Source organism: Thermobia domestica, chromosome 3, assembly GCF_964235325.1.
Source record: "Thermobia domestica chromosome 3, izTheDome1.hap1.1, whole genome shotgun sequence".
Taxonomy (NCBI): Eukaryota; Metazoa; Arthropoda; class Insecta; order Zygentoma; family Lepismatidae; genus Thermobia; species Thermobia domestica.
The window spans coordinates 13,507,850-13,529,491 of NC_137456.1; the positions used below are offsets into that span (position 1 = coordinate 13,507,850).

The 21,642-nt window shown below is 35.8% G+C and overlaps 1 protein-coding gene across 1 annotated transcript in view; it reads right to left on the bottom strand.

Annotated features, from left to right (window-relative positions):
• LOC145681676 (uncharacterized) overlaps positions 1-21,642 on the bottom strand; it is an 83,944-nt gene that overhangs the window by 48,355 nt on the left and 13,947 nt on the right. Inside the window, exon 3 of the mRNA XM_081753296.1 lies at positions 1,226-1,335. Within this exon, the coding sequence (XP_081609422.1) occupies positions 1,226-1,335 (110 nt within the window). The remainder of the gene's footprint in view (positions 1-1,225; positions 1,336-21,642) is intronic.

Here is a 21,642-nt window from a genome sequence, read left to right on the forward strand (position 1 = left end):
TCTCAGCCCCTAATTATGCTAGAAAGATAATTATGGTATTGTTTCTGAAGAATGAAGCTTTCGCCTATATGCACTTTACGTGTGTCGAGATACTACGACGGAGGGGAGGGTAAATTTAGTGTTATTTTGTTTGCTTTTTTTGTATCAGGCTTTATAGGGGCCATTCCTCCCTTTGGGTAACACTCATAAGAATTAGTATGTAAAGCAATGAAGTAGTCCACTACATGATAATACCATGTATGTGTACTTGTTTCTTATGTAGGAGAGGTGAGGGGGTAAAATTGGCCAATTTTTTGAGTCTCAGTTATTATGCGTAAATTACATTTATTTTCAGGAGAATTCCATAAAATACAAGATGTCTTTTTTTCTAGAATTGGTCTAGAAGCGTAATTCTTGTTGCTGTACATGATGTGCGCAGCGAAAATGATGTGCATATAATCTGGTACTATCTTATGGGGGCGAATATCAAAGTCAATAACTAACTTTTACGAATAATTTTTTTGAGAATATTTCCTTTGTATTGCACCAATTGCTATTTTTTATATTATTGTCACAAATATGTTGCCTACACATTAGCATCATTTTGTCGGCTTAGGGTGACTTCGAATGTTGGCAAAGGCCCCCCCCCCTCAAATTCTGTTTTCATATTGTTAGGAATTTTTGTTTGTTCTTCTTTTACGAATAGATCGGTAATTGCACAAACGTTACCCCTTTGGAATCCGTGTTCCATAAGCTTTCCAATGATGTATCAATCTTGACTCTGTTTTAATTAAGGGGTTAACAGGGCCCCCAACGCGAGAGTCTACAATTTTGTTCAAATCGCTGGCGGGCGTAGAAAGGTTAAAGTGTAAAGATAATACTAAATGCAGTCTCTATCTTTTCTAGCCATGTTAAGTTCTTTGAAGAAAGGGCCGCGGTGGTTCAGTGGTAGAGTGTTCACCTCTGGTGCTTAGGGTCCCGGGTTCGATCCCAGCCCTCGCAAAGTAAACTTTGTAGTGGACAAACACCGTGTGCGTGGGTTTCCTCGGGGTTCTCCCGTTTCCTCAACTTTCTTCATTCCAACATCTCATTCATTACTTATCACACCGTCTCTTTTAGCCTAACCGGCATAATCGTGGGACGTAAAACTCAAAGATTTCATTTCATTTTTCCTTTGAAATATAGTGGATCTTTTCATCCAAAGAAATGAAATTATATATTAAAAATGTATCTGTTAAGAATTTACCTGTTCCGTCCACCACTTGATATGGAGGTAGTTTCTTATTGTAACCTTCAGGTACTGTAAATGGTGGTAGTTCCAATTCGTTTCGAGCCTTGCACAGATGAACAATTACACTACCAAGAAAGAAAAAATAGAGACATTAAAGTTAATCAGAAACTTGTAAACTGTTTATATACAATGTAATAATTTCAATGATGGCGATTATTAGCTTACAACTCGACTACAATATTTTCTCTACATACTGCTGAAATGAATCAAGTTAATTTTACTAAAATATGAACTTTGAGTTCTATAGTGTGTTAATAAATCAAAGGAACAAACTATATATTTCTCGCTTTCTTTTCTTTCCAAAACTTTCTTTCACTCACCGACTGCCTTTCAAGCTTTCTTACATCTTGGAGGATTTGGGTAATTATTATTAATTTATTTTACCGATTTTCGTTTTCGTAGTGAAATTTACTTTTCTACTTTGTGCAGCAGAAGCTGAAAGATAAGCAGGAAGAAAAACAGGTAGAAATCTCTGGAAATTTTATTATCATGTGTAACTACATTCTGTTCCTTCTCCACACAATACACGCAAGATATGGAACCTGATTATACTAATTCAATTCAAAATTCAAGGTGTGAATAATAAAATTGTATTTACCGTATTGCCGCGATCCAGAAAGAGTTGACTAAGAAAGCACAATGTCACTCAAGTGGTCTTCGCCTTCTATGACAATTATGTTCCTTTAATGAATTCGTCAGTGCCAATGAGAGTGTGAACACTGCATTCAACAAGGAACTTTCTAAATAAGCACTTCGAGGTGAGTTCAAATGTTGCTGCACGATAACACGGCCAACTTCTTACTACCATATGATGTTCACCAAGTAATAAGAGTGCCATATGACGTTCATGAGTAATGAAAATGGCAATTCCATGCCAGCATAAGTTCTTCAGTAGGCAATACGATTGTCAACTCGGTGTTGTTGTATGTTTACTAGGGCATAAGGCTACCAACTCTATGTTGCCATATAATGTTCACCAGGTAATACGACTGCCAACCCCCAACCCCATGTCATCATATGAGAATCAATAGGTAATAAGACTAACTACATATCACCATATGATGTTTATCAGGTAATAAGACTATCAATTCCATGTCTTCATATGATAATACGTAGGTAATACTATCAACGACATATCACCATATGATGTTCATCAGGTAATAAGACTAATGATATTTGGTAGGCAATAAGGCTACCAAGTACATATTAACATATGATGTTCACCATGTAATAAGACTACCAACTCCATATCATCACATGATATTCAATATGTAATAAGGTTACCAACTTCATGTCATCATATGGTATTTAGTAGGTAATAGGCCTACCAACTCCATGTCACCATGTGATGTTCACCAGGTAATATGACTGCCAACTACATATCATCTTATGATATCCAGTACGGTAGGTAATAAGGTTACCAACCCCGTGTATTCAATCTTCTCACAACCAACAAATAAGAATTTACTCTCAGACAGTCATATAATGTCCAGCTGAACCTCACCTTTCGATTCACTATGTATCAGCTTTGGACTTTATTTTTGTGAAACACAAATTATATTTTAAGTGTTAACCAGAATATTGGGAAAGAGCTCATTAACCATACTTTGTTCTGTAATCTTACTAATGTCGTAATAAAGATACTAATGACTGTGTATACTCCAGTATCAGATTCATTTTAATTAGTGACGTAGTTCTTGCACTACTTTTATTTTTGAGTTATAAACAAATTTGTTGCTCAATTTTCTTACAAAATGCTCATGAGATTTTAGGCTCACCCATATAATTTTGTTCAATTTAATGAGATTGGTATGTCTCATCTGTGGACATTTTTTATGCATTTACATTCTAATCACATTATAGAAACTATACAGATACAGTGGTTCAGGTATAATTGAGATTTATCTATAAATTTTCCTATTAAATCGTGGTCACGGTGGCTGAGTGGTACCTCTGGTGTATGGGGTCCCTGATTCGATGCCCGGTCAAGTTAGTTTGTGGAGGACAACATCGTGCTCGTGGGTTTTCCAGGGGTACTCTCGTTTCCTCCTATTTTCTCCCTCCATCAATTCTTCCATCATCATTCACTTGCTTTAAACATCATCTCCTTTAGCCTAACAGGCATAAACGTGGGACGTTAAACTCAAAGATTTCATTTTCTCAGTAATTCCAATAGAACTGTGTATGATCAATTTCAGGAAGTTTAAAGAGGATGTATTAACCTAGACATATAACTTGAACGCATTAGATACAAATATGTGCTTATACTGAAAACAATTTGCATAGTAAATAGCCAGAATTCAAGCATTAATTAAACAGTTTAATATCAAGTTCGTTGTAGTGGTTCGCAAACTAAAAAAAAAATTCTAGGATAGGCTACTAGTATTTACTATCATTGGAGCTCTTTATCCAAAGTTATAATATAATATTAAGTCTAGTATAAGTGAAATACTTACGCCAGGTAATAGCCAGAAGTAATTAGGATCATACATCCTTGAATATTGGTCATTTTAGCTTAGTATTACATTTCTGAAATTATTGTGTGTCTGTTAAATTCTTTCTTTCAATACAAATGATTTTCAAATGTATCAAACGTTGAATGGGAGATGCTGTATGTCATTTTTTCTGAAATGAGACCAAATGCATTACCATGAGCTTAAAACTATAATTATTCGATGGAAAAGTGGGCGAGTGATATACAAGCTCCTATATTGGCACCATACTTTCGCAACATTAATGTAATATTTTTAAGTTTTTTTTTTATCCATTCTCATATATATATTTTTAGTTTTTTTTAATCCATATCTCTGGCTTTTGTGAACGCGGCATTGAACCTCCGGAATCCATAGGCCATAGAGTTAGTTAGTTTCTGTCTTCTACGACGAGTTAACTCACTTTGATGAGATTTTCGTTCATACGACTCGTGGAAAGGTGTCCAGAGCGTTCGTCGTCCTCCACGTCTTCCTGTCCATTCTTGAACTCTCTATACTAACGAAAAACCTCAGCTCTTGACAGGACTTAGTCCTAGTAGGTCTCTTTAACTCTTGACTACTATCGGTATTTTTATACTGCGTTCTGGTAGGTCTATTTAATTATGGGGAATGTGTCCGAAGAAGATTACAGGGATGTGTCCGAAGAAGAAGATCCTGTAATAATTATCGAGGCATTTCTCTTCTGTCAAAATCCTATAAAATCCTTTCAAATGTTCTGTTAGCAAGACTGACCCCATACGCAGATGAAATTATTGGAGATTATCAGTGCGGATTTAGACGAAATCGATCAACTATCGACCAAATATTTACCATTCGCCAAATACTCGAAAAGAAGTGGGAATACAATACCCCGGTACATCAACTATTTATTGATTTTAGAAAGGCTTACGACGGGGTTAGGAGAGAAACATTATACAACGTTCTTACAGAACTTGGAATACCGAGAAAGCTAATTAGATTAATTAAGACATGTTTAAGTGAATCTCAAAGTAAAGTCCGGGTAGGAAAATTTTTGTCCACGAGCTTCCACGTCGAAAATGGCCTGTAACAAGGAGATGCGTTGTCGCCATTATTATTTAACTTTGTGCTGGAATACGCTATAAGGAAAATCAAAGATAGCAAGCAGGGCCTAGAGTTGAACGGTACTCACCAGGTTATGGTATATGCTGCTGATGTAAATTTAATAGGGGTTGAGAGGAGAACAGTAGAAATAAATGCAGAGATCTTATTAAACGCTTGCAGGGACATGGGTTTAGAAGTAAATGCAGATAAAACTAAATACATGGAAGTGCATCGGGACCGTAATACGGCAAATTGTGGAGGCGTTAAAATATTAAATAATACTTTTGATAAAGTGGATACTTTCAAATATTTAGGATCAATATTAACAGACGAAAATCATATTCACGAAGAAATTAAATGTCGACTAAAAGCAGGGAATTCGTGTTACTATTCGGTTCAAAATCTCTTATCGTCGCGAATTCTGTCGAGGAATTTGAAGCTTAAAATATATAAAACGATAATCATGCCTGTTGTTCTGTATGGTTGCGAAACATGGTCGCTTACTCTGAGGGAAGAACATAGACTGAAAGTATTTGAGAACAGGATCCTGAGAAGAATATTCGGACCCAAGAGAAACGAGAATGGGGAATGGCGGAAGCTTCATAACGAGGAACTACATAGTTTATACGGTTTACCCAACATTGTTAGGGTCGTCAAGTCTAGGAGGCTTAGGTGTTCAGGTCATGTAGCTAGAATGGAAGAAAGTAGAAACGCTTTCAAAGTCTTGACTGGTAGACCCATAGGAAAACGACCATTAGGAAGACCTAGGCGCAGATGGGAGGATAATATTAAGATGGGTCTCGCAGAGATAGGAATACAAAGTAGAAACTGGATGCAATTAGCTAAGGATAGAAAGTCAGTGGAGAGCTTTTGTGAACGCGGCAGTGGACCTCCGGGTTCCATAGGCCATAGAGTTAGTTAGTTAGTTTTTAGTGCGAAGAAGATTACCCAAGCTTGAAGTATGCATTAATGACATCATTGCTTCTCAAGCGAATACTGCATTTTGAGCTTCCAAAAATCTTGACGTAGTTTTAAAACATAGTTCGCACGATAAGAGACCGTTATTCTACCAATACTCAGCAACGACTGATCGAGGTAGCACTGGTTAACCACGATTCGTGCACCAACATTTGTGCACCAACATTTGACGACTAAAGGGCTGCTCGGTGGCCAGTCTAATCACTTTCCGTACAACACTGTATACTTAATGAGGAGTGGAGGAATTTTTGTACAACTTTTTGCATCATTTCTTTAAAGAAAGATCTACATTTATTTTCCTTATTTTTGTGCGGGAAATAGAGATCACAAAAAATTAAAGAAAGCATTATTTTCTACTGCACTCAGCTTTGGTGCAAGGTTCAACTTGTAGCCAGAGAGTTTGAAATTTTAAGACATTTTTGATTTTTGAATCCATCTTGAACTGTTCTTCGGCGTGACATATATCTTTGGTACTGAAAAGGAACATTAAATTCCAACTATCCAACAAAAAATAGACCTATTTTATTAACATCACACTGGATATGGGTAGAATACGAATCGTCCATAATGTAGGTGTTCAAGTGCATGCTATTGACCGGCAGAGACCCTGGTCAATTTATCACACAATCGCTGTGATCTGCTCTCTTAAGTTTGGTTTATCGTTTACTGGTTGAGTTAGGTTCCTTCTTAGCGTTGAGGCCCGTAGTTAGAGAGTGGATGGGTCTGACCACCTTTACCATTCCTGAGACGCATAGTTTTCTGTTAGTATGTATATATAAAAATATAAGATAAATTTCGACCGTTAGCACCCAAAACAAGGACTCACTTCTCCCTCTCTTAATGTTTGGCTACGGGCTTGTGTGGACCTACAGTTTTAAGGTAGAATCCGAACCATCAGAATACGTTCAAATATATGAAGGATTTCCGAGCGGAAGTAGAACCCGGTCTTTGCCGTTCCCGAAAGCTTTTCAATTGTGTGTGGAGCGCTTTTCATTTCGAACGGTTTGTTTCAGCTGGATTTTCACTAGTGGTGGGCACAAAAACCGGTTTTTCGGTTTCCGGTTTTTAGAAAAACCGGTTTCGGTTTTCTTCGAAACCGGTTCGGTTTTTCACCGAAACCGGTTATCGGTTTTCTACAAAACCGGTTCGGTTTTTTACCTGGTCCGGTTTCGGTTTTCTTCAAAACCGATTCCGGTTTTTTTCCAAAATTTGTTCTATTTCTGACCAGAATGGTGTTTCGTTGTTCTCCGGAAACCGAATCCACTTCCACAGAAATAGTTTAATGTGTTTTCATCGAAACTGGTTTCGGTGAAAACCGAACCGGTTTTGGAGAAAACCGAAATGTCGGTTTTTCGGGTTTCGGTTTTTATAGAAACCGGTTTTCGGTTTTTATAAAAACCGATTTTGCCCATCCCTAATTTTCACTCACCAGATCTTCAAACAAATATTAACCGTCTTGAATTTAGCGCTTGAGAACAGCAGAATCAATATGTGCTTCATATTCGTCCCTCAGACCAACTTTCACTTATTACAGAGTACGTTAGTGCACTACCAGATGCCAATATGAGATACAGATAAGACAAATGAGTAATTGATGATAACAATTTTACTAATTTAACCCACAAACTTCAATCTAACTCGTTAATATTATAACTTTTGTTTTCCCAAGACATTGTGCTATCTTTCTATATTTCTCATTTCTTTTAATTTCCAAGCATAACTGAAGGAAATACTTCAAATCATTATAAAGTTTCTACTTTTTGCTATTTTCAATAATGTTATATTTATGTACAAAATAAATTCACTTTCAGGAAACTAGGATAATCTAATAACTACACAGAATAAATCAGTACAATCATAATCTTCAATTTCCGTCTTACTTCGGCGCAAAAAGTAAAATAGTTTCCCGTATAATTTAATGAGCGCAACATATCCAAGATGAAGGTGGTATTGAATACCCTTGTAATTACGATGAACTCAACTCCTTGTCCTTGATTGATTACAAATGGAGCAATCGTTTCCATTAGGAAGCTTGATCCCTCACCGATAGTCTACTGGCGAGTGTATAGTCCATCGGTACTCACAAGTAAAGGGTCTAAATGGATGAATCAAGTTGAGGGATGAAACACAGTGCACCTGATACACTGAGAAAAAATGTAGGTGGCGTACTTAAAAAGATAGGTTACATGCGTAATTCCTGTAGTTTTTACACTTAACGTACAGCAGACGTATAACTGAAAACGCATGTTTTATAATACTTGCTGTATAAGTGTTCCATCTATACGTACTTTCTGTATGAAACAATGTAGGCGGTCAGGATCTCACATACAAATGGACGTATATAACATATAGCTGACGAAGGTAACATAACTATATGCATGTGATATATGGAAAACTGTTAGATGTCAGACATTCTGCAACGGCATGATGTAACATCTAAGTATACTGCCTATGTAGCATACGGATAACGTATGCTCCGTACTGATTTCTATAGTAAGCAAGAGGATACCGTATATTTGTACAATATACCGCTGCCCGGAGAACGGATTTCTGTGTACAGGATGTGAAAATATGTATATGTGTAAAGTTATAGCGGCTGAGCGCCATAAGAAACGGAGGGGGAGGGATCAAAGTTGGTGGGAGAAGGGCTATGCTATGTTATTGAAATACATCAAATAAACTGTTGAATCGTGAAAATAGAAAAAGATAGACAACGCAAACGGTAGTAGTTTTACATATTGGCAAAAGAAAAATGAGCAGAGTATATCATGAACCTCCGCCGCCATCTTAAAATCCGCTATTTTGAAATTGTGATATTTTTTAAATGGAAAGCCAGTCATGTGATATATAAATTAAAGCTAGCGTGTTCCCAGAAAGTCAATTATGAATTTTAGCAATCGTTATCTGCACTTATTTGGAAGATTTAGGCCAAATCCACGTTATATATTATTACAATATTATTATTCAAATTTCACTGTTAATTTTCTTGGCTTGTAGATATGTTTAACTTAAACGTGCTTTCGTGATAATCCAAACTTTCAACATACGAGTATCAGTCTCCTACATTTTCGTAAATAACTATAAAGATATATTAAATCTTCCAAATAAGTGAAGACAACAATCACTAAAGCTCAAAATTGACTCTTTTTGAACATGCTGGCCCTAATTAATATATCATATGATTACATTTCGATTTCAAAAAAAATCACAGATTTCAAAATGGCGGCGTAGGTTTGTAATGAATTCTGCCCATTATTCTTTTGCCAGTGTGTAAAACTACCACCGTTTGTGTTGCATATCTTCTACTATTTTCACGGTTCAATAGCGTAGCCGTTCCCCCACCAACTTTGACCTCCTACTTTTCTTATGGCGCTCAGCCGCTACAACTTTGCACACATATATATTCACATCTTCTACCAGGTGCAGGGGGCGCTGTGGCTCAGTGGTAGAGCGTTCACCTCCGGTGCTTCGGGTCCCTGTTTCGATCCCAGCTCGCGCCGTGCTGACTTTGTGGGAACAAACACCGTGCTCGTTTGTTTTCTCGGGATTCTCTTGTTTCCTCCCACTTTCTTCATTCCACCATTTCATTCATTTCTCATCTTCACCGTCTCCTTTAGCCTAACCGGCATAACCTTGGGACGTAAAACTCAAAGATTTCATTTCATGTTTTCTAACAGTTGCACTAAGTGTCATCCCGCAACTAGATTCATCCATTTGGACCCGTTACTTGTCAACACTACTTTTCCCGGTGGTTTGGATTCCACCTTGAACCCAGTATTTTGAATTCCACCGTAAATTGCTAATCCCCGGCTCATAAACTCTTTATGCTGAAAGAGATGGTAAAATTAAAGAAATAAGTAAATAAACGAAGATTGAGAAGCCTAATAAAAGGGCACATCATATTTCATGTTAAACATGTTACACTGTAAAAAATCGTTGTATTATTTCAACGACATACATATGTGTTAACACGATTGTGTTAAAATATAACACAAACAAGTGGTTAGAATAATTCGCTCTCTATTTAAGGTTGTGTGGCAAATGCCGGTAGTTGAAATGACACACAGCCTGAGTGTTAAATTAGCACAAGTGTAGAATCATCGGTGTTGTGTTCTGCGTGATTACCAAATATGTTGGGCATTTAATTATAAAGGCTTATGAATTGAAGCTACAGACAAACACAGTAGAAATAAATGCTTAAACAAATCCGCAAAACTTCAAAAGGCAAACTGCGCGATGTGTTTTCAATTGTTTTACATAATGTTTCTGAAAAACTCTAACAGCACAAGATGTGCTAGGCATGTGCCATTTATGTGTTCTAAATTCATCTCCCACATTTGATGCATTTATTGCCTCTTTTTCTACGCGATTGTGTACTAGAAGCAACAAACGCATCAACTTTATTAGATGGAAACTGGCGCCGATCATTTGAAAGTAAATATGGAATAAAATAGACAGTCGTGACTTTGTTATAAAATTAGGTTATAAAATATGGCGAGCAGATTTTATCTTATCCCGAACGGTTAACGTCGAATATACGCGGCTTAAAGGTGCATTCTGATTAGCCAAATTCAAAAGACCTCAACAGTTTATTCCTCTACAAGCGACGTTTTCTTCATCGCCTCCGTGGTCAAGTCGGAAGAGCACGCGGCTAGTAATTGAAAGGTTGGTAGTTCGTGCAATCTCGCCCGCAACTTGAATACATTTTTTTACTTGTTTAAAGTGTTTTTTTAGACTCAACATAATGTGAACACATTACGCATATAGGCGATTTAATATATTTTGGGGGAGTAGTTTTGTGGTTCATTAACGCTTATGGCACGGCTCAACACCGGTTGTGTGTTGAAGACATAACACACCCCTGTGTTAAACGCCAACACCGCGGGGTATGTGCTGAACTAACACCGCATAGTGGTAGTGACGCTGGAACCACTCCCTTGTGTTAAAATTGAATTGAATTAACAAACCATTTTTTACTGTGTACTTTCGAAACATGAAATGGGCTCGCTTCGATGTGTGTTTTTGATTCCATTACAAAATATACCCAATTCTCAAGTCACAAATAGATCATATGTTATATTTCATGAAAATAATGTAGAAAATGTATCATTATATTCGTTAAAAATTTACATTCTTAAGGATAAGGATTAGTGGATCATCTTCGTCTCTAAATAGTTTCAACCTAAAGTAACCGTGTTGAATACTGACAAAACTTGACATTATATAAAAATAGAAAAGTTCTTAGCAAATGTATTGACTCTGTAATAATTTTTTTCTTAAAAATGAAACTCTTTGTACCTAACTTTTGAACACAAATGAATCGAATAAAAATTGTGACCCAAATGACTTAATTTACTCAGTGCTCCATGGCCCATTCCGTAACTGTTACGGTAGTGACATCATTGGTAAGTGTCAGCACAGGACTAAGCAAAAACCATTATATTCCGACACAAAGTGTTACAGACTCAGCGCCTTTGTTTCACGCCTGGGCGAAAACACTGTAAATCATTTGCCATTATTTGCGTTCTCCACACTTTAACAACGTGGAGAACGCAAATAATGACGTTCAGACCATATCACATATTTCCAGTGGTCAGTGATTCATGTGACATGACACCGTTATAGCCCAATATCAGTGCTTTACCCCATGTAACCTGATCTTATACGTCAAGTTCACGTAATTCGATGCGGAATGTGATTATCTACTTAGATTGTAAAAGGAACTGCGTGAGTTCCTTCACCGAAGTTACATGACAGTTCTGAGTGACTTTCCATTTGAAGCTCGGCAGGATCTGTCGCTGCGGAAATTCTTCCGACCAGAGTTCCTCATTACCGATGTGATTTCCCTGTGTGTTAAGTAGGCTTTCATTACTTTGGGCGTTGTCCCTCTTGACACACTCAAATTGCGTCTCGCCTGCACCACATAACAGAGTGCCAACAATCTTGCTCTTTGAAAATCAGATATACCACTCATTTTACACTATTACCGTATGCTCAGTTCTCTGCACACGGCCGTTCTACAGTTCCACGCATAGTTCTGCATTTGTTCTAAAACCAATGGCAACCCTGATATCTGATCTGTTTTTGACTACAGTTCTTACCATCAAATTTATAAATATTTGAATATACTTTGAAAAAAAGGTTCGCAGACAAATATAAGTTATTGGAAACTTTTCTAAAGGAAGCATATGTTATTTAAATCTTTAGTCTCTTAAGAGAGTGATATTGTAATATACATATTTTGAAAATTATAATTGAAACATATTACCTTTCAAGAACAAATTTATGCTGTTGCTTATAAGACATATTCACTTCCCGTATACATAGCTCTAAAATAGATTCATATGTGGAATTGATATAACCTGGAAAGACCTCAAAATCATTATCGTCGTACAGTCACGATACCAATAATAATATATGCATAATGTATGATTATGGAGCAACAGTGTGATATCAATAGGAAGAGAAAGACCACACAAATCAATATAACCAACCATATCGTGAATTGAACACGCGAGAAACATAAAATGATAAACAAGACTTGTGGATATGTAAACTACAGAGAATACTTCAAAGGATAATAAAATAATAATTCTGTTTTATGCCCATTGTTCGTTATTACCTATAAGAGTTAACGAAATACATTTCAGGATATTAAACTGTAACACTAAAAATAAAGGAAATGAAAACTCGTAGTTTAACGTCCCACGTTTAGGCCCTTTATGCTAAGGTGAACAGATGACTAAGGCAAGTGGATGATAATAGAATAATCGGTAAAATGGCAATGTGGGAGAAAAGGGGAACACCCCAAGATATTTGATCAGGGATCGAAGCACAGATCCATGCACCATAGGTAAGTGTTCTATTTTTTTTAAAAAATAAAAATAAAAAAGATCAATCAATTATTCCTTAGTTTCCTGAGTACCCGAGTTCTCTCGTTGAGGATATTAATCCTTACCGAAGTTGAAAGGGACACGAACACAAATATATTCAGGTCAGTAAAAATTTCGACCATGCTCTTCAGAGCGAGTCGAAATCCCAGTGGATTGCGCTTCATGATCTGTAGCCGAACGCATCGAAACCACTTGGCTATTCTGACCAACTTTTACTGATGGCTCAGTGGTAGAGCGTTCACCTCTGGTGCATAGGGTCTTGGGTTCGATCCCAGCCCGCGTAGTTATTGGTAGTTATTGGTGCACTCCCCCTCAGAATATCCTGGATCCAACCCTGCTTGTGTCCATTATGGGCATCGTTGTTGTGGAAAGATAATAAGCTGTAATGCATTAGATGGTAACTGCGTTGTATTTTCGTCTGCTATGCTTCGTAATAACACCACAATGTAATATTATTGTCTAAAGTTTGATGTTTAAACCGAGATCAACATATACGATGAACTCAAGTTAATCAAGAATTTTGATTCATTGTTCTGGGCTTCTCTTGAGTGAAAGATATTATGTGTCAATGTAAATGCCACATTTTTGTTTCCTGTGTTTCTCAAATTTCTTGTAATCAAATTGGAACTGAATACGATTTATACATTTGTTACAAGTCTCTTAGTTCTTTCAATATAATGGAGAAACTCGAGTAGTGAGTACCTGAAAAAAAAATGTTATAATTGAATTTCCGTTTTTACATCAGCTCTTAGTTTACATGTAATTTCACATTGTTCTTTTTCTGGGAAACGTTTATTGTCTCTCAGAATTTTCTACGTAAATTAGTATGGCAATGCGTCAGGATGTCGTCACAGCATTTTTTATAATGTGAGTCCAGGAAAGGTTGAAAAAACGAAATCTTTGAGTTTTACGTCCCACGTATATGCATGTTAGGTTAAAGGAGACGGTGGTGATGAGAAATAAGTGAAATGAAGAAAGTGGAAGCAAACGGGAAAACCCCAAGGAAACCCACACACAATATGTTTGTCTACCAAAAAGTTCACTTGGTTGAGATCGAACCAGGGACCGCAAGCACCAGAGGTAAACGCTCTACCACTGAGCCACCGCGGCCCCTAACAGGTAAATTTGACTGAAGCATGATTGTGTACGCCGTGTTGTGTGAGCCATGTTGAAATTCGAAATGATTGATTGTAAGAAAAATGATAATCTGTGATAAGTGCCGTTTCAAACTTGACAAAATAACTGCAAATACGTACAATATGTTTCATGTAGCATTCGAACATGTATTAAAGATCGTTCTTTTCATTGGTATGCATGTTTCTCCAGCTGCATGAATGTTCGTGGAGGGTAATGACTCTCCAGGTTGCACGTTGATCAGTAAGAATGGAGAGAAAATTATCCAGATAAGTTCATTTATTAGAGGCAATCGAAACTGACTGTTTCTGAACTGCAAGGTATAAGGTGTACAACTTTGCTTCCGCCGTTTTTTCCCCAAAATATGACGCTTTAATGAAACAAATTGCTTACCCAGACATTATTCAAAGTATTGTCCCTCGCTGGCCACAATCTTCTCCCATCTTTCGGCCTGCGTACGAATGCCGCGTCGCAAAAATGTTTCATCTTTGGAGACGATCCACGAATCCATCCACTTTTTGATTCCGTCATAAGATCGGAAGTGTTGGTCAGCCAGGTCATGCGCCATCGATCTAAACAGGTGATAATCAGAGGAAGCGATGTCTGGAAAGTACGGCGGGTGGGGTAGGACTTCCCATCTTAACGTTTCCAAGTACGTTTTGACCACTTTTGGAATGTGGGGTCGAGCGTTGTCGTGCTGCACAATCACTTTGTCGTGCCTCTCGCTGTATTGCGGCCGTTTGTCCTTTAATCCTCGGCTCAAACGCATTAATTGCGTTGGATAACGATCACCTGTGATTGTTACACTTGGTTTTAACAGCCCATAGTACACGACGCCGAGCTACTCCCACCAAATGCAGAGTATGATCTTGGAGTCATGAATATTCGGTTTGGCCGTCGACGTGGAAGCATGGCCGGGATATCCCCATGATTTTTTGCGTTTAGGGTTATCGTAATAAGCCTATTTTTCATCCCCGATCACAATGCGATGCAGAAATCCCTTCCGTTTTTGCCTCTGAAGCAACTCTTCACAAAAACACAAACACCGTTCAACGTCTCTTGGTTTCAACTCATCCGGGACCCAAGTTCCTTCTTTCTGAATCATACTCATGGCTTTGAGTTGTTTTGAAATGGCTCGCTGTGTCACTCCCAATAATCATGCCAATTCTTCTTGGGTTTGACGCGAGTCTTCACTCAGCAATATCTCCAATTCTGCATCTTCGAAAATTTTCTGTCTTCCACCACTATGCCGGTCTTCGACGTTAAAGTCACCGTTCTCTCACTAATAGCGTCCTTACCATAAGTACTTGAGAGCATTCGATGAGACTCAGCCGCAGTTTTCTTCATATTAAAACAAAAAAGAAGACCCTCCCCCAAATGTCGAGAATTTGGCTCGTAACCTGACATTTTCAATCGAGAATAACTTTACAATGCACACACAAATCGACTAATGCTTGAATGGGGTTATGTTGACAGAGGTCCAAGCTAACTGCCTGACGTCTGCGATCTGTTTATTTCGACGCTACTTACCGTTGTAGCCACTTATCGGAAAACGGCGGAAGCAAAGTTGTACACTTTGTAGTAAATACTTCCATCGTATCATATCAATAAGTCTTACACGAAGATCTTGGCATAGATCATATATGAGCGAAATTTGTACCGAAGATTTGTACGCAATACTAAAAAGACACTCACCATCAATGAGGAGAAAGCAAATATAAACGTTCCTATCGCCCTGGCTAGTATCATCGCAAAAAATGAGTAATGGTCTTACATATATGACCATGTAATGTCATCCCAATGGAAGGGACATGGATCGTAGATACCAAAAACGATAGACAAGTTATATTTCTTTTTTGTCATATGTTGAGGATCATGCATCACAAGTTTGTGCCATATGGTTAAACTGTAAGTAAGAAGTTTTACTGACATTTGTTACAACCATTAGCGTAGATCCGTCGTCATAAACATTCTGAAAGATGAACAGCTAGACAGTGGTATTCACACCATGACAATGCTTGGTTTCACATTTCAGGATTCATCATCAGAACCAATTCCAGCCATATATGTGTTTTCTGCGCCGATACCCATAATCTCTTCAATTACTATTAGATAGAAATTTTCCTTGAGCGAGTGGTGAACGATGTTAATATTTTAAATGTTTCTACGTAAATGTGTTAGTCGGGAGAGGTTATGGGTTTGAGATGTCACAGCAGTTCTCCATGAGTACTATTAATTTTGTTAATTTATTAATAAAATACAACAAAGTAGATATATTGTATTAATATTACATATCTATTTAATACCTAAAGTGATTTTGGTTTGTTAATATGACTGAACGTGTTGAGCGAAATGATAATAAATAATAATTAATTCACTTTCTCAATAGAATTTGTGTGTATTTAATTCAAGAACGAAACTGTTGCGAACTGCAATATAAGTTTATTTTACAATGTATTTCCATTATTTGATATATATATATATATATATATATATATATATATATATATATATATATATATAAAACTTGATGTAGGCAATATACAGCAGGGCAAGAGCAAACCTTTCGGATGGTGTTTCGCTGACGGCCGCCATCTTGAATTTCAATTTTTTATTTCAAACGATAGCTAGCTTATGCGATGCATGGTTAGAATTTTCTCAGGATGTCAAATCTGAAATCTATTTGGTGTCTCTATTTGGTGAGAAGTTATGGACAACTCAATGTGATTATTCCTCTTCTTGCAGGTGATGAACCATACCTTTAACAACTGAGGAACGCATCCAGATCGTCAGACTGTGGGATGGGAAAAGTGCCCCTGCAGTAGCAGCCGATTTCAATCAGTGTCATTCACAACACACTACATCTGTGTCTACCTGTCTCACATGTAGCAGTCGCACAGTAATTAACCAAATTTGAGAAGACAGGCACGGTCGCAGACAGACACCATAGTGGACGACCGCGGACAGCAATAGAAGACGCATTAGTTACGGCAGTGCTAACCTCCTTCTCGATGTCACCAAAGCGGAGCACACGTCGTCTCTCCATCCAATGTAACGTGAGTTCCAGTCCAGTTTATAGGCTGCTACAGAAGCACAAGTGGCAACCGTATACAGTGCAAATACAGCACTACCTATCTGAGGACCTGGTATATCATTGGCACATCTATCATTTATTATTGGCAACAAGTGGCATATTTTGCGCCTTAAAGTAAATTGATAATATTGACATCTATCCAATTTAGATGGAAAGAAGTGTATCACATTACACAGTCAAAGAATAATTAATAATATACAATTGTTCTTAACCATAAGCGTATTATTATAACCACTACATTCATATTCCTAAAGGTTAACTAAACAGTACCATTTTACGAGTAATATGTGATAAATCCAGAAACAATATTATGTATACTGATGTCCAAAATTGGGGCGTGGTGGCTCAGTGGTAGAGCGTTCACCTCCGGTGCTTGGGAGTCCCTGGTTCGATCCCAGCTCGCGCCGTGTGGACTTACACTGTGCTCGTGAGTTTTCTCGGGGTTCTCCCGTTTCCTCTCACTTTCTTTATTCCACCATTTCATTCATTACTCATCATCACCGTCTCCTTTAGCCTAACCGGCATAACCGTGGGACGTAAAACTTAAAAATTACATTCCATGTCCAAAATGAATGTCGCATATCTATAACTACTTGTAAGAATATAATTTGATAATGATTTTTGCAGCGAACTTTTAATACTGATATTATGTGTATAGTCGGGAAATGTGTATTTGTGGTAAATTCCATAGGAAAAAATTATAAATACGAAAATTACAATGAGAAAACAAAATTATGCTAAATGGACAAGAAAGTTTTATTTTTGTTTTATTGTTCTTCTTTACTGCTCTTTTAACATGAAGTTTGCCACGTACATGTCTTTGCCGACTATACACATACTAACATTATAAGAAATACGGGGGAATTCGTTATTAAATTATATTCCTACAATAACATATTTATAGATATGCGGCAATAATTATGGACATGAGTGTACATGTTACAGTCGTTCCTAACCCATGAGACACTATTTGAAATGCATTTAAGAGCACGTAGGATAAAATTTTAGGTTTGAACCTAAGTTGGTACACAATAGCATTATGATGGTAGGTAACCTCGAGTAATGTGTCTCCAGCATGTTATGTAGAATTTAGAAAATGATGCACTTACCTTTATCTCACTTCAATAGCACGTGTAGTTATAGTGAACTGACGGACAAGCAGTTGTTACAACAGGTAGTATGTTGTGTTGATGCTAAATTTATATCTATGTATCACAATGCAATCGACACTTGCTGTAAACCTAAACGTAGCTGGCAATTGGCGTTGCCGGAGCACATGTGGTATTATCTCACTATCATCCTCACATTCTGAAAGGGCTTAGGTCCGCAGTGAGACCTATCCAGCGTCGGTTGAAAGCATATTCTGTCAAGACCACGCTGGACTGACTCAGTGGTATATAAACACGTGATCTTCTACTAAATGTTGGGAGTTCAGCAAAATATTCACCCACATTTAAAGATAAAATCGATTACAACACATATGGACGAAACATTTCTTATAAATTATGGAATTAAGTTCAGAAGAAGCGTGCTGTATATCTTATGATCTCATACCAAATTAGCCATTGTCGATGGTGCGTGAACACACGCTAGTAATTCCTCGGTAGATGAATATAGATATTTTATCACGGTAGATGAATATAGATATTTTATATCACTGATTTTATGACAGTAGATGAATATAGATATTTTCTATCACTGATTTTATGACGGTAGATGAATATAGATATTTTGATCCTTGATTTTATGACGGTAGTTGAATATAGATATTTTATATAACTGATTTTATCACGGTAGATGAATATAGATATTTTAGTTTCCAGATTTTATCACGGTAGATGAATATAAATATTTTATATAACTTTTTATGACGGTAGATGAATATAGATTTGTATGTAACTGATTTATGACGGTAGATAAATATAGATATTTTATATAACTGATTTTATAACGGTAGATGAATATCGATATTTTAGATTCCTGATTTTATGACGGTAGTAAAGTATAGATATTTTAGATCATTGATTTTATGACGGTAGATGAATATAGATATTTTAGATTCCTGATTTTATCACGGTAGATGAATATAGATAATTTATATCACTGATTTTATGACGGCGGATGAATATAGATATTTTATATAACTGATTTTATAACGGTAGATGAATATCGATATTTTAGATTCCTGATTTTATGACGGTAGTAAAGTATAGATATTTTAGATCATTGATTTTATGACGGTAGATGAATATAGATATTTTAGATTCCTGATTTTATCACGGTAGATGAATATAGATATTTTATATCACTGATTTTATGACGGTAGATGAATATAGATATTTTATATCACTGATTTTATGACGGTAGATGAATATATATATTTTAGGTCCTTGATTTTATGACGGCAGTTGATTACAGATATTTTATATCACATTTTATGAAGGCAGATGAATATAAATATTTTATATCACTGATTTTATGACGGTAGTTGAATGTAGATATTTTATATCACTGATTTGATGACGGTAGGTGAATATAGATGTTTTAGATTCTAAATTTTATTACGGTAGATGAATATAAATATTTTATATAACTTTTTTATGACGGTAGATGAATATAGATTTTTATGTAACTGATTTATGATGGTAGATGAATATAGATATTTTATATAACTGATTTTATCACGGTAGATAAATATAGATATTGTGTATCACTGATATTATGAATGTAGATGAATATAGATATTTTAGATTCTTGATGTTATGACGGTAGTTGAATATAGATATTTTAGATCACTGATTTTATGACGGTAGATGAATATAGATATTTTAGATTCCAGATTTTATCACACTAGATGAATATAGATATTTTAGATCTTTGATTTTATGACGGTAGATGAATATAGATATTTTATATCACTGATTTTAGGAGGTTGATGAAAATAGACATTTTATATAACTGATTCTATCACGGTAGATGAATATAGATATTTTGTATAACTGAATTTATGACGGTGGATGAATATAAATATTTTATTTCGCTGATTTTATCACGGTAGATGAATATAGATATTTTATTTCACTGATATTATCACGATAGATGAATATAAATATTTTAGATTGCAGATTTTATCACGGTTGATGAATATAGATATTTTAGATCACTACTTTTATCACGGTACATGAAAAAATATTTTATATAACTGATTTTTTCACGGTAGATGAATATATATATGTTATATAACTGATTTTATGACGGTAGACGAATATAGATATTTTATATCACAGATTTTATGACGGTAGATGAATATAGATATTTTATATCACTGATTTTAGGTGGTTGATGAATATAGACATTTTATATCACTGATTTTATGACTGTAGATGAATATAGATATTTTATATAACTGATTTTTTGAAGGTCGATGAATGAAGATATTTTGTATCACTGATTTTACGACGGTAGATGAATATAGATATTTTGTTTCACTGATATTATGAAGGTAGATGAATATAGATATTTTATATCACTGATTTTATGACGGTAGATGAATATAGATATTTTATTTCACTGATTTTATGAAGGTAGATGAAATTAAATATTTTCGATCCTTGATTTTGTGACGGTAGTTGAATATAGATTTATTAGAACACTGATTTTATGTAGGTAGTTGAATATAGATATATTAGATCACCGATTTTACGGCGGTAGATAAATATTTAGGGTTCGTAAGATCGTATTTTGTCATCTGATGTGTGTAAGGTACTCCAAAACATACTATTGCATTGAATAAATATAGTACAGATATTCATATCTAAATTAACCACCCCATAAGGTACCCAAATTAGCTCATTCATAGTGTTGGAGTGACTTTAGTTTTCCAATGCCACCATAATATATGATTATATGCGAAGTTCTTGCTCCTTCCAACAATCGTGAATTGGTTTCCATGTAGAAGCATTCTCTACATTATACTCATTCATAATACATGTGACATATATGCATGAACACACCAGGAACGTTATGGGGAACAAAAATATAGAAATTCTGTCTTGGATACCCCAAGATTGTTCCTCACTTGATGTGAGACAACGTTTGATTGCAGTTGACATCCTCTTCATAAAACCACTTCGAACATCCTTCTTAACGCCCTGGAAATTAAAGATTATATTGTTTTTGTAATTCATAAATTGTATTGACAAAGTAAATATGTAGCCACTGAATATGTAGCTATGTTACTCTATATATAATGTGTACACTGAATATGTAATAAAACTAATTAGGTTTCTCAACATATCACTTTGTGGAATGATTCCTTAATTATACCACAATAATTCTTACAATTAGTCAACGGATTCATTAAAATATTTTAACAAAGATAAGATGTAACCATGGAAGCAAGAAATAGGAACAACGTAAAGTAATTAATAGTTAACTTTAGCTTCATTTCAGGAATTTAGAGAATAAATTATTTAGAATTTACTGTACAAGACGTTATTTTAAAAAAAATGATGAATAGTGGCCTTCTGTTAGAGACACATATGTATGAGTACAGAGTTTGTTTTTTTATGTAGAAGAAAAATGCGTGGAATTTAATCAATCAACTGTAAAACAATCAAATTATATAGATATGTAAGATTCATAATTGTAATAGAATCACATTCCCTTATATTTAATACATTTTAAAATAATATTAACAAGCAACTCTACATAAGCAAA